The sequence below is a fragment of the Marmota marmota genome, unplaced genomic scaffold (genome assembly GCF_001458135.2).
Source record: "Marmota marmota marmota unplaced genomic scaffold, marMar, whole genome shotgun sequence".
Classification (NCBI taxonomy): Eukaryota; Metazoa; Chordata; class Mammalia; order Rodentia; family Sciuridae; genus Marmota; species Marmota marmota.
The window spans coordinates 13,401,807-13,415,159 of record NW_026000205.1 but is presented as its reverse complement, the minus strand read 5'-3'; the positions used below and the strand labels follow the sequence as shown (position 1 = coordinate 13,415,159).

The window sequence follows — 13,353 nt, the reverse complement described above, 5'->3', positions numbered from 1 at the left end:
AGGCAGTGGACAGCCTTCTAAGTAAACATCACACCATGGCCGCTGCCCTTCATGAAAGCTTCAGTGGCTCCCAGACTCCCACCTCACTTCCTCCCCACTCTCCCCCAGTGCTCTGGCTGAACGACCTTTTTGTTCCTGGCAGCAGCTCGTTCAGCTGCAGGGTCTCTTCACCTGTGGGTGCCTCTGCCCATAACACTCAATGGCTCCTTCCTTCTTGCCACTCACAGCCCTGTCTAGGAGCGTCTCCCTCCCCTCAGACATTCAGCCATGCAACGTGTTTTCTTTACAGCATTTCTCAAAATGCAACCAGTTATTTGCTTGTTTAGTGCCAGCTTCTAGGGGGTAGTGACCTTCTCTGTCTAGTACAAACACCTAAGCACCAGTGCTATGGTTGGAGGTGGTTTGTCCTCCAGGATTCATGTGCTGGGAGCTTGGCCACTAGTGTGGCAATACTGAGGTAGGACCTACTGGGAGGACCAAAGGTCAACTGGGGGCAGGCCCTTGGAAGAGACTGTAAGAACCTGGTGGCTCTGTTTCCTGCTTTTTGATGTGATGTCTCCATTAAAGCACATGCTTCTGCCATAAAGTCCTCAGCTGCCACCAAATCAGTGAAGTCACCTAACGTTGGACTTCCATCATCCAAAACTGTGAGTTAAATAATTCTCTTTTCTTCATAAGCATCCTATCTCAGTTATTTCATGATAGTAATGAAAAACTGACTAACACGGGGATATACAGCCTGCTCAGTCAATATTTTTTAAATGAATAAATGTTATAGAAGGGACAGTGTAAGTTACATTGTTAAGTATGGTAAAGTGCAGAAGACAACCTATGATATAGTTTCTCCCACTGAGGAAAAAAATTAAAGGATATAACTATGTACATGAATTTTCAGAAGCATTAAACACTCCCCAAGATCTCATAGGAAATGAATAACACTGTCTCTGAGTTGTGGAACTGAACTTCCACACATCATCTTTTTTTTTTTTTCCCTATGGTGCTGGGGATTGAATCCAGGGCCTTGTGCATGCGAGACAAGCACTCAACCAACTGAGCTATATCCCCAGCCCTCCACACAACATCTTAACCCCTTCTGTACCTTTTTTTTGGGTGGTAGTAGCGAGTACCAGGGATTGAACTCAGGAGCACTCAACCACTGAATCACATCCCCAGCCCTACTTTGTATTTTATTTAGAGACAGGGTCTCACTGAGTTGCTCAGCATCTCACTTTTGCTGAGGCTGGCTTTGAATGTTCGATCCTCCTGCCTCAGCTCCTGAGCTGCTAGGATTACAGGTGTGTGCCATTGGGTCTGGCTTCTGTACCATTGAAAAAAATTTTTTATTGTTTTTGAGATGCCAGTGTCTTGCATATGCTAGGCAGGTAAGCACTGTGTCACTGAACTACATTCCTACCCATTTTTTTAAATTTTTATTTTGAGACAAGGTCTTCCTAAGTAGTCCAAGCTATCCTCAGACTTGTAATCCTCCCGCCTCAGACTCCAAAGTAGCTGGAATTTAGGCACATGATACCAGGTCCAGCTCCATTTGAACTTTTTTTTTTTTAACATGAGTATGTATTACTTCTGTAATTAAATAGAATACAATCAGAAAACTATTTGATCTACAGGATTAAAGAAAAAATTTTCAAGTTATCGTTGGCCCACGCTGGGCACATACTCAGGTTGACAAGCTTAGGAGTTCAGTTGCTTGTGTCACGTTATGCAGGTGGGAGACAGAAAAGACCTCAGAGGCCAAACTCACGCCCATTTCACATCAATCTGCTATTTACTGCTAGGGGTGCTCACCATGGAGGATGCAGAGTCCAGGAGGCTCACCACCTTCATCTCAATCTCCTCCTCACCAAAGCTTTTCAGCAGTTTTATAACCTCGCTCACCGTCAGCCACTTGCAATCAACGCCTTGAATGGAAACAATATAATCTCCTTCCTTGGCTCCTGCCAGCTACAAAAGTATTGTTTAAAAAAGGTCAGTGTTGTTCTGTTCATTTAAATACCTGATTCAGTCCCCAGATTCATGAACAAAGTAGACATTAGCATAACTTTGCTTTGAGAGAGCAGAACTTCATTCATAGTTCTCTTTGGGCATGTAGCACCCAAGAGGCCTTTCATATCAAGTCAGACCTTTGACATCCATGAACCCCGAATTCTATCACCTAGATGTATGCATCTGAGCTGCTTGCTTTCTATCTTCCCAGCCTGATTCTGTGTAAAGCTGCTGGTGGGCTCTCTCCCATCCAGACAGCAGCAGGCTTACCGCAGCAGAGCAGGAAGGATCCAGGAAGTAGACCTGAACTGGAGCATTTCCTCGCAAGGTGAACCCCACTTCCCCTTTTTCCGCTGTAAAGTGAATGCTTCGGGGAGGTGTCCACCTCTTGTTAGCAGAAAACACAGACAGGGGGCCCTTTAAAAGAGATCATCATTAAATGTAGGGTTTGAAGGTGGAATTGGACTTTTTGAGATAGCACCCCACGTTGCCCAGGCTGGCCTTGAACTCATAAGCTCAGGAGATCCTCCTGCCTCAGCCTCCCAATTAGCTGGGACTACAGGTGTATTCTACCGTGCCCAGCTCTGAATCATACATTTGAAAGCTAAAAGGAATGTTGTCCTTGAAGATTTCCTTTGGCCTTGTTTAGGGGCTATATGTGCTATCACTCATATACAAACATTAATTGCCATTTTTTTTTCTAACATAGCCAATATATTTTAAATAAAATTAGCTTTTAGGAATTACCTTAAATAAAACTTCTAATATAAAATTCTAAAATATCTAAAACTAGCTCTTAAGGAATGCTATTTTCTAAATGTTTGTGTCTTTCCAAAAATTTGTATGTTGAAATCTAATCAATATGATTATTAGGAGGTGGGACCTTTTTTTTTTTTTTTTTTTCATTTTTTTAATTATTTTATTTTNNACAGAGAGAGAGAATTTTTTTTTAATATTTATTTTTCAGTTCTCGGCAGACACAACATCTTTGTTTGTATGTGGTGCTGAGGATCGAACCCGGGCCGCACGCATGGCAGGCGAGCGCGCTACCGCTTGAGCCACATCCCCAGCCCAAGGTGGGACCTTTTGAAGACGTGATCAGGTCATGAGTGGGGAGCCCTCATTAAAGGGACTGTTGCCCTTATAAGTAGGTTTTAGGGAGCTCATTCTCCTTTCCTATCATCTGAAGACACAGCAAGAAGATGTCAACCAAGAACCAGAAAGCAGGCCTCATCAGACCCTGAATCAGCCAGTGCCTTGATCCTGGACTTGCCAGCTGCCAGAACTAAGGAGACTTAAGTTTCTCTTGATTATAAGCTACTGGGTTTATGGTATCTTGTTATAATGGCCTGGACAGACTAAGACAATACATACCAAAATTTAAAAGCTATTTCCTTTAAAATAAATGTCCAACATACCAGCTTCTGGAAGAAGTCTGTTGTTGTCACCTTGGAGAACTGGGGCAATATGATCTCAACCTCTTGCTCAGTTTTAGCTAGAAAAGAAGATTGAAAATAAAAGGATAAATGTTTCTATCATGGAAAGTGAATCCTTGAGGGCTGGGGTTGTGGCTCAGTGGTAGAGCACTTGCCTAGCATGTGTGAGCCACTGGGTTCGATTCTCAGCACCACATAAAAACAAATAGAAAAAGAAAGTGAATCCTCGAAAACTCAGGTCTCCAGTCTTCCCTCAGAAGGGAAGGGGAAGCACCACTTTCTCTCCCTCTCAGTCTCTCCCATTGGCTTAGATAAGTAGTACAAAACATGTAACGGGTCTCAACCCCTGGCCCCAGGTGACTGTGCCTCCCACCGGGGCACCTGCTTTGAGCTATAACCCATTCAGGGCTGGGACAGAGGAGTGATGACCAGACACATCCTTCCTCCCCCAGGAGCTTATTGATATTCTGGTGCAATTCCTTCAGCATTCATAAACCCTGCAGAGAAGCAAACTGTGTCTCAGAACACAGTCCTGGGAACAGTGTGCTTCCTGATTTCATCATTAATTATGTGATGTGAGGATTCCGAAGTGGGCAGTGACCTTGCCCCAGTCACATCCATCATTATCTACAAATCTTCACCAGTGACCTTACGGCAGGCTCAGGCCCAGCCTTACTGGAAAGCTAGTTGGTTTCTAACAAAGGCTCCCAGAGAAGGCTAAATACACGTGAACAACAGTATGAAAAGAAAATCTAGGTCCCATCAGGGCGTATCATACCCTGCTATCCACATGATGCCCTGGGGCTTCTTGCAAATCCTTAACACAGTGCTGGGCTCAGGCAGGCTGCTCATCTGCTACAAGGGTGTGCTTGGGTTGGTGGTTTAGCTCAGTGGCAGACCACTTGCCTAGCATGCCCGAGGCCCTGAGTTCCATTCTAGCACCACAGGAAGTAAAAACAAAGGTGGGGGCAGGCAGCATTGCCATCAATAGAGCTGCCTATCTCCCTCCCTCTGTGGAATTTAAGTCTCTACCTCCTAGGAGAATCCCTGAGTGCTATTCCATCAGGTGGGTGACCTGGGCAAGAACTTGGATCTCCCTAGGCCTTTACTTTCTCATCTTTAATACAACGCAGTAATTAGTACCTCCCTCACAGCAGTGGAAGAGGGATGAAATAGAATGTATACAAATGGGGCCAACTGTCATGCCTGGTAGACCTCAAACATTCAACAGACAACAACTAACATTATTACAGAGGAGCCGAGGATTCTGGCTTGAGCAGGACCCTGTCTCTAATAGCTGGTCCCTGAATATCAGGAGGGATCCCCAGAGACGGAGAACCGAGGTATGGGAAAGAGGGGGTGATATAATGATAAACATTTTTTGGCTTTGACCATGGTCCTTAGCTCACAACTCCCTTCCCAAGGCAGGCCACAGAAACTTGAATCTCTCTTCCCCAAGGCAAATCATAAAAACTCTTATCTTCTCCTAAGAAAGCTGTCTACAAGCTGCCATAAAGAAATTCTCTGACCTCTGATAGTAGGTCACAAGACCTGCTTCATTCAAGGAGTCCGGCTCCTGCCCCTGAGAGAGGCATGTGGTGTAAAGAGGCCAAGCAGGCTGCTGAACAGACAGGCCTTGCTGGGTCTCCGCACCCAGCCTATGAGCATTAGATCACATCTTTTGTGTCCAGTCACATTTCCACAAGGTTGTCCATGTTTCAATCATGCCTCTGCAAAGAAATTCTCCATAAAACCCCAAAGGACAGGAATAAGAGAGTTCCTGGGTAGGAGAACCCATGGACGTTCCTGGGGGGTGGCACACTTGGAGAGGGCACAGAAGATCTGCGTCCCTTCCCCCAGACCTCAGCCTACGCATCTCTTCATCTGAATCCTTTGTAATATCCTTCAAACTAAACAGTATAATTAAGGGTTTCCTTGAGTTCTGTTCTGTGAGCTGTTGTAACAAATTATTATTATTATTTTTTGAGATAGGTTCTTTCTATGTTGCTGAGGCTGTCCTCAAAATTGTGATCCTCCAGCCTCAGACTGCCTGAATAACTGAAGAGCAGGTGCTACTGTTCCTGGCTGTAGTTAAATTAATTGAAGAAGAGTTGTGGGAAATACAGGTAAAACAACGTGATGTTTATAAATGTGATGTTTATAATTGCCATCTGAGGTGGGGCAGGGATAATCCTGGCATCCAAGTTTTCAACCTGAGAGATCTGATGCTATCTCTGGGTAGACAGTATCAGTACTGAACTGGATCAAAGGACACCCAGCCGGCACCTGCTGCAGAACCGATTGTTCGTTTGGAGTGTGAACAAACCTGCACATATCTAGTGTCAGGAGTAATCCGTGCTGTGAGCATGTAGTAGGAGAAACTGAGTTTGAGTTAGTTTTTTTTCTGTACTCAGGAGGGGATGGACAATGGGGTTCCCCAAAATGGGCCACCGACCATCCCCCACCTAAAGGAAAGACCCTAGTCATTTCTCACAGCAAAGCCATCACTGGAGGGAGGCCTTCCCATTCCCTACCATCTTGGGCAGAAGTGACCGCCAACTGCCCGAGGACAGCAACATTTGTCTGGTTCAGCTATGTGTATATTCCTAAGCCATCACTGTGCACATCACCTGGGAGATTTTTAGAAATTCTGGTGGTGATAAAAGATGAAAAATAAAGGGGATATCAGGAAGCCCAGGAGAGGAAATTATGATGCATTTAGCTCTCAAACTAGGGAGCTGAAAGTAAAAGAGAGTAAAATGCAGTTTCCTAGAAGGCAGCTGGAAATGTGGGTGAGTAGGAAACTGTGAAGGGTGTAAAGTTCCAAGGGTCTCCTGACTAGAGTGACAGCTGAAAACACAAAGGAGGTCCTGAGACCTAATGGAAAGGGGTCTAGAGCTGACACAACAGTGCCTGTCTGTAATCCCAGCTACTCAGGAGGCTGAGGCAGGAGGGTTACAAGTTCAAAGCCAACCTCAGCAACTTAGTGAGACGCTGTCTCAAAATAAAAAATAAAAAGGACTGGGGAGATAGCTCAGTGGTAAAGTGCTTGCCTAGTGTGTGTAAGACCCTGGATTCAATTCCCACTATTGCAAAAAAAAAAAAAAAAAAGGCGGGGGGTGGGGGTGGGACATAGGTGTGTGTCTAGAGAAGGAAAACAAGGAAGACCAGATACCTAGAGGCTTGGAGGTGTCTATGGTGAGACTAGGCAAGAATAACCATCAGCCAAGGGGATGAAGAAGGAGAGCTTAAGGAGGCAAAAACAGGACCAAGATGGCAGGCAATCCAGTGCAAATGGATGAGGGTTGAGGGTCAGGAGAGGAGACAGGGGCTAAAGAGATGCCTGAGGGTGGAGATCATGAAGAAGCCCCTGGAGGGGGAACTAGGAAGTGAAAAGGCCATGCAGGAGCAACACTCAGTCCCTCCAGGGCCCACCACACAGTGAGAACTTGTGTAATCTCTGAAGGGTGAGCACATACATGCTGCATTTAGCCAGGTACCCTGGTTTCCCATGCAGGGCACAGGCTACACAGCAGACACAGGCACATAGTTCTAGACACTCACAAACAATATCAGGAGCATCGATCAAGTTCAGAAGATCATCGTCCTCTTGGTACTGACTGTACTTGAGTCGAGAGCGCTGATGTGCGGCAGACAGCACCTCCTGAAGTACCTGGATGTCACGGAGCTTCTTGCACAGACTGGCCTCCCTCACAGACTCCTTGTGGTGAGTGACAGCTCTGCGCAGATGGCATTTTCCTGCAGGCAGAAAGCCACCACAACATGAATATATCACAGAGACACAAAGGACCCAAGGATCAGCCCAAAAGGCAAACATTCTCCTTTCTAAAGGATCTCGTTGACAGCTGAGCCCCACCCCCACTGAGATATAAGTGTAAATGCTCATTTATGTCTATTAAGGGTTCACTCGACAAACACTGACTGGGTATTCTAGGTGTACAGATAAGGCAATGAACAAAAATTTGCCCTTGCATTCATGAAGTTACATGCTATTAGTTGAAGACAGATAATTAAGGAACAAAGATACATGTGGTGGATCTGTGGTCATGAGGTTATGAAGAAAAGTGAAGCAAGGTAGGCAGTCGTGCTAGAAGATTGGGAATGGGACCTATTCTGTGATGGGTGATCAAGGAAGGCTTTTTGGATAAACTTGTTTTGTTTTTAAAATTATTTTTTTGTTTGTAAGGTAACTTCTGAGAGAGCCCTGAAGGAAATGATATAAAAAGCATTCCTGAAAGAAGGAACAGTAGGTACAAAGACTCTGGGGCAGGAGCTCACTTACCTTTCAAGGACAACAGGAGGGCTGGGGATATAGCTCATTTGGTAGAGTGCTTGCCTTGCATGCACAAGGCCCTGGGTTTGATACCCAGCACCCCCCCCCCGAAAAAAAAAAGGGTGGGGGGGACAACAGGAATTGAGGATATAGCTGAAGGGAATGGGGAATAGGAGAGAAGGGTAGAGAATGAGAGAGAAGAGCAGGGGCCAGGTCGTGCCTGACCTTATGAGTCAGGATAAAGACTCTTACTCTTCCTACCGTGGGCAAGATGGGAACCCATCAAGGTGTAAGCAGAGGACTGAAGTAACCAGCCTCTGTGTGAACAGAGGGAAGCAAGGAGACTAGCTATGAGCAAGGCAAGCGGTATAACCATTCTGAGCCTCTGTTTCCTCAATAATAAAGTGGGAAGCCCACCAGACCTATCTCATAGAGTTGGGTGGAGTTTAATCAAGCCAATGTTTGTTAGGTAAGCACTATCGGCATGTGGCTTTGACCAAGGTGGGAGGATAAGAACTAGTTAGATTGGGTGTGATAGTGCATGCCTATAATCCCTGTGACTCACTATAGTAGCTGAGGCAGGAGGATCGCGAGTTCAAAGCCAGCCTCAGCAACTTAGTGAGGCCTTAAGCAATTCAGCAAGACCCTGTCTCTTTTTTTTTTTTTAAAGAGAGAGAATATTTTTAATATTTATTCTTTAGTTTTCGGCGGACACAACATCTTTGTTTGTATGTGGTGCTGAGGATCGAACCCGGGCTGCACACATGCCAGGCGAGTGCGCTACCTCTTGAGCCACATCCCCAGCCCAAGACCCTGTCTCTTAATAAAAAACAAAAAGGACTGGGGATGTGGCTCAGTGATTAAGTACCCTTGGGTTCAATCCCTAGCATCATTAAAAAAAAAAAAAAAAAAAAAATGTATTAGTCAGATTTGGGATGTTTGTTAGGTAGAGTTAATGAGGTTTGCTATTCAAATGTAAGGTGACAAAGAAAGGCAGGAATGCAGAGTAAACCCAAAGTTTCTGGCCTAAGCACCAAATGGGATGGAGTTGACATCACAACTCCAGAGAGGGGAAGTTACATGTGTTTGGGTGGGCGGAAGGTTTGGGTGCTGAAGGACATCAGGGAAAGAGATATTCACACTGAGACACAAAACAGACACAAAACCAGGACAATCCATTACCAGTCTTACTTTCCCTTGGTGAAGCATAAAAAAATTGACAATGTGTCCTTCAACCTTAGGATGGCAAAGGGCCATGTCATGGGCCACAGTGGTGTTGGGAGACAGTCAAAGCTCTGGTTCCATGGGGGGTAAACTGGGCATTTATGGAATGCATAAGAACATAGTTCTGAAAGTCCTTTGAGACTAGAGGGTTGCACCTCATAATTTCTGAATCCAGAGTAGCTCCAGTGAGTCTGGACACCCTTCTCTTTCAAGCCCCCACCTAGAGATCCTTCTAGGGTTGTTGATGAGCAGGGCTGCTTATCAGCAAGCTGGACACAGTTCTAGGAACAGGGCCCATACGCACCCAGCTGTCGGCGCTGATGATCATTTTTCAGTGTGGCCAAGGGTGTCAAGCCCTCTGGCATGTGGTTATAGAGCTGGGACAGGCACTTCTCCTGGTGGTCCTCATCTGCGCCTGGCTTCACTGCAATTTAAGCTCCAGGTTAAATCCCCATCTGCCTCTGAAGATGGGGCCGCACCCCATGTAGAGATTTTCCCTTTCAACCACATCCCCAGGATCCTTTCATCTCCCATTTTACCAGGCGTTAGTGGCTATGGGTGTCCTTTCTGCCTGTAGACACAGTCAAAGCAATCTAGCCCCTTGGCCTTTGCTCACCTGGTGCCAGCCACACTCCAGGAGTTCATGATGGGGCCCTGAGCCCTCACTATCTCCTCCAAGTCACCTGCTGCATGGAACCTCCTGGCACAGTCCCGCCCCTGTTGCTGCCCACCCTAAACACCTCTGGTGTCCTCCATGCCTATGGTGAGGCCACACCCCTCTCCAACCTCACCTGCCACTCAACACCACTTCCACATTCGTAGCCTCTGCTTCTATGCTCAGGCACTGCTTGCTCTTTCCCTCTATGTGTAGCTGGAATAGCCACAAACATCACTAACTCTGAGAAGCCATTTAGGACTGCTGCTGCCTCATTCATATCCTGACAGCCACTGCTGGAGCACTGTATTTCCATCTGTTTAGCTAACTTCTCCCACCTAATAGACTACGTACTAGAAATAGCAGCTCACACGTTCATGGTTTAGCTTTGAATACGGGCACTTATTTTTTCACAGCAGCCCCGTAAGGTAGTTTCCCTTCCTATCTCCATTTTACAGATGAGAAAACTGAGGCACTGAGCAGTTAAGTAACTAGTCCAAGGTCATACAGCTAGTGTCAGAACTGAGATATGAACCCAAGTAGTCTGGCTCCAGAGGCTGTCCATTTAATTATTCCAGGGGCTGTCCTGAATAGTACTAATTGGATCAAAACTGCCCCCTGAAGGGCTAGGGGTGTAACTCTGAGATAGAGCACTTTCTTGACATGCACAAGGCCCTAGGTTCAATCCCCAGCATCATTTTAAAAAAAAGAAAAAGAAAAATATTACCTTAAAATGTTATATAAACCCAGTAATAAAACTGAGTGGTTGGCACCCCTTAGATTCTAAATTCCAGGTGAAAAATTACCTGCCTGATTCTAGAGAGAATTAAACCACTCCTTTTGCTCCTACAGCAGAAGTCTGTAACCCCCTAATGCTGCCCTGGCCTGTGACAGGTATCTAGATCGATATGTACTGCCCATCCTCTGCCTTCAGCCTGTGAGCATCTCCAGACAGGAAGGCAGCTGTACTTGGCTCAGAATCCCCCAGAGACAGCAAGATCAAACCTCCAACCAAAGCCCCAAGCCCTGAAGCCTCCAAGTCTTACACTGGTGGTCGATAAGGAGGGTGGCGACAAAGTAGTGGGCCAGGGCCCTGTAGTGGTGGGCCTTCACACAGGCCAAGCTGGCCCAGGAGTAGGGAATGTTCTCTTTCACTGGCGCCTGGCTCATGGCTGAATGCAGGTGCTGGTAGACCTCTCCCACCTGAAACAGAAGGGATATTGGGGAAGGGGGAGCCCAGCACAAGGATCGTCATGAAACTAAGTACAGAAAAAAGATCCCTTTCTTCTATACAGGAGCCTCTGCCAGAGGCTGCTCCATAATTTGGGCTCAGTGCCAAGCAACTCCTGCTGCTGTCAGCCTGAGAGTTAACAGAGGGATCAGCAACTGTCATTATGCTGGTTTTTAGGCCAAGCTGCAGATGGAATCAATGATCCATATCTGAAACACTGATACTTGCCAAGAAAACACAAGGCAGCAGCCTCAGCTGGGACAGGCACGCTGCCCTGGTGGTGGGCAAGCTGCTGCCGTGGGAACCCCCGCCGCTTCCAGTGCACCTGCACCAATGGATTCTGCCCACCCGCCAGAGTCACAGGAACTGAGAAGCCTTACCTTGGCAGCCTCCTGAGCCACCTTAACCAGCATGAAGAATTCGTTCTGGATCCCGGGAAGGCTGATTTTCTCAAACACACTTTCTTGGGCTTGTGCAAGCATCATTTTGACCAGCACACTGAGCATAGCGGGGCTCATGTCATAACTGGGAGTATGCGTGAATGTCTCTTTCAGGTAGCTTAATACACCTAAAATCATAATTTTTTTTTTTGCTTATTAGTTGGGGATCATATTATTTTACCATGCTGCTATAGAAAATGATAGAACAAAAATATAAAATTGAGATTGGAGGTAGAAAGCAGTTGCCTAGTATGTACAAGGCCTTAAGTTCTAGTCCCAGCGTGGGGAGAAAAATACACACACACACACACACACACACGTATATGTCTGTGTGTGTATATATATATATATATATGTATTATATGTGTGTAATACACAAACTAATGTTTTATAGCATATTTTTAAAAACTCTGATTCCTATATATCTAGCAACATCACACCTACATTTATAACCAAAAAAAACACTGAAAGCAGAGACTCAACTGACATATCCATGTTCAAAGAAGCATTATTTACAATAGCCAAAAGATAGAAAAGAAATCCAAATGCCCATTGATGGATGAACAAGTATGGGAAATGTGGTAAATACATACAATGGAATATTTTTCAAGCCTTAAAAAGGAATCAGGACCTGGGCAAGGTGGTGCACACCTATAATCCCCAAAACTCAGGAGGCTGAGGAAAGATCAGAAGTTCAAGGATAGTCTGAGCAACTTAGCGAGACCCCTCAAAATGAAAAATAAAGAGGGCTGGAGACGTAGTTGAGTGGTAGAGCACTCTGGGATTCAATACCCAGTACCACAAAAAAAAAAAAAAAAAAAAGCAAAACCAAATGGGAATGCAGGGCTAAGGGTGTAACTGTGACTCAGGGGCACAGCACTTGCCTAGCAAAACACAAGATCCTGGATTTGACCCTAGCACCCACTCCAAAGTCAAAAGAATGAAATTCTGGCACGAGCCACAACATAATGAAGACACTATGGTAAGTGAAATGAACCAATCATAAAAGGTCAAATATCATCTGAATCATCTGATTTCATTTAATGAAGTACCTGGAATAGTCCCCATTTGTATAGACAAAAAGAATGAGGGTACCGGTTAATAAGAACTGGGGGAAGGAAGAGAGTGTTATTATTTAATGGGTACACAGCTTCAGTCTGAATGTTGGAAACATCCTGGAGATGGACGGTGGCGATAGTTGTGCAACAATATGAACGTACTTAACACCACTGAACAGTACACTTAAAAATGGTTAAAATGGCTGGGCACAGTGGTGCATGTCTGCCATCCAGCCATCGGGAGACTGAGGCATAAGGATCACAACAAGTTTGAGGTCAGCCTCAGCAACTTAGTGAGGCCCTAGGCAACTCAGTGAGACCTTGTCTCAAAAATTAAAAAGGGTTGGGGACATAGCTCAATGGTAAAGCACCTCTGGATTCAATCCCCAGTGCCAAAAAGAAAAAGATTAAAATGTGAATTTTATCTTATGCATGTTTTACCACAATGAAAAATGGTTAAAAATTATAGCCAGGCATAGTGGCTCATGCGTAATAATCCCAGCTATTTGGGAGGCTGAGGCCAGAAGATCTCAATTTTGAGAGCACCCTGGACAACTTAGTGAAACCCCTATCTCAAAATAAAATTTAAAAAGAGCTGGGGATGTCAATGGGGCGGTGGCTGAGTGGTAGTGCACTTGCCTGGTATGTATGAGGCACTGGGTTTGATTCTCAGCACCACATATAAATAAATAAAACAAAGGTCTATCTATATATATATATATATATATATATATAGAGAGAGAGAGAGAGAGAGAGAGAGAGAGAGAGCGCGAGCAAGCGAGCTGGGGATGTAGCTCAGTACTACAGTGCATGCACAAGGCCTTGGATTAACTCCCAGCATTTTTTTTTTTTTTAAAAAGGTCAAAACAGTAAATATGTATACTTTATCACAGTTTTTAAAAATTGATTTGCTTCCAAAACATGTACATGTATATCACCAAGGAAACCAGTTGGTTCCCTCCCTCCCCTTCTCACTGGGGACAACTGTGAGAAACTGCCCGTGACTGGACA

The 13,353-nt window shown here is 45.2% G+C and overlaps 1 protein-coding gene across 2 annotated transcripts in view; it reads right to left on the bottom strand.

Moving 5' to 3' along the window:
- The window catches only part of Rhpn2 (rhophilin Rho GTPase binding protein 2), a 55,593-nt gene that overhangs the window by 6,063 nt on the left and 36,177 nt on the right, over positions 1 to 13,353 (bottom strand). For both annotated transcript variants that reach the window (XM_015497074.2, XM_048790977.1), the window contains 7 exons: positions 11,225 to 11,412; positions 10,660 to 10,816; positions 9,263 to 9,382; positions 7,005 to 7,199; positions 3,423 to 3,499; positions 2,275 to 2,421; positions 1,807 to 1,962 (listed from right to left, as the gene is read on the bottom strand). In XM_015497074.2, coding sequence (XP_015352560.2) covers positions 1,807 to 1,962; positions 2,275 to 2,421; positions 3,423 to 3,499; positions 7,005 to 7,199; positions 9,263 to 9,382; positions 10,660 to 10,816; positions 11,225 to 11,412 — 1,040 coding nt within the window. The remainder of the gene's footprint in view (positions 1 to 1,806; positions 1,963 to 2,274; positions 2,422 to 3,422; positions 3,500 to 7,004; positions 7,200 to 9,262; positions 9,383 to 10,659; positions 10,817 to 11,224; positions 11,413 to 13,353) is intronic.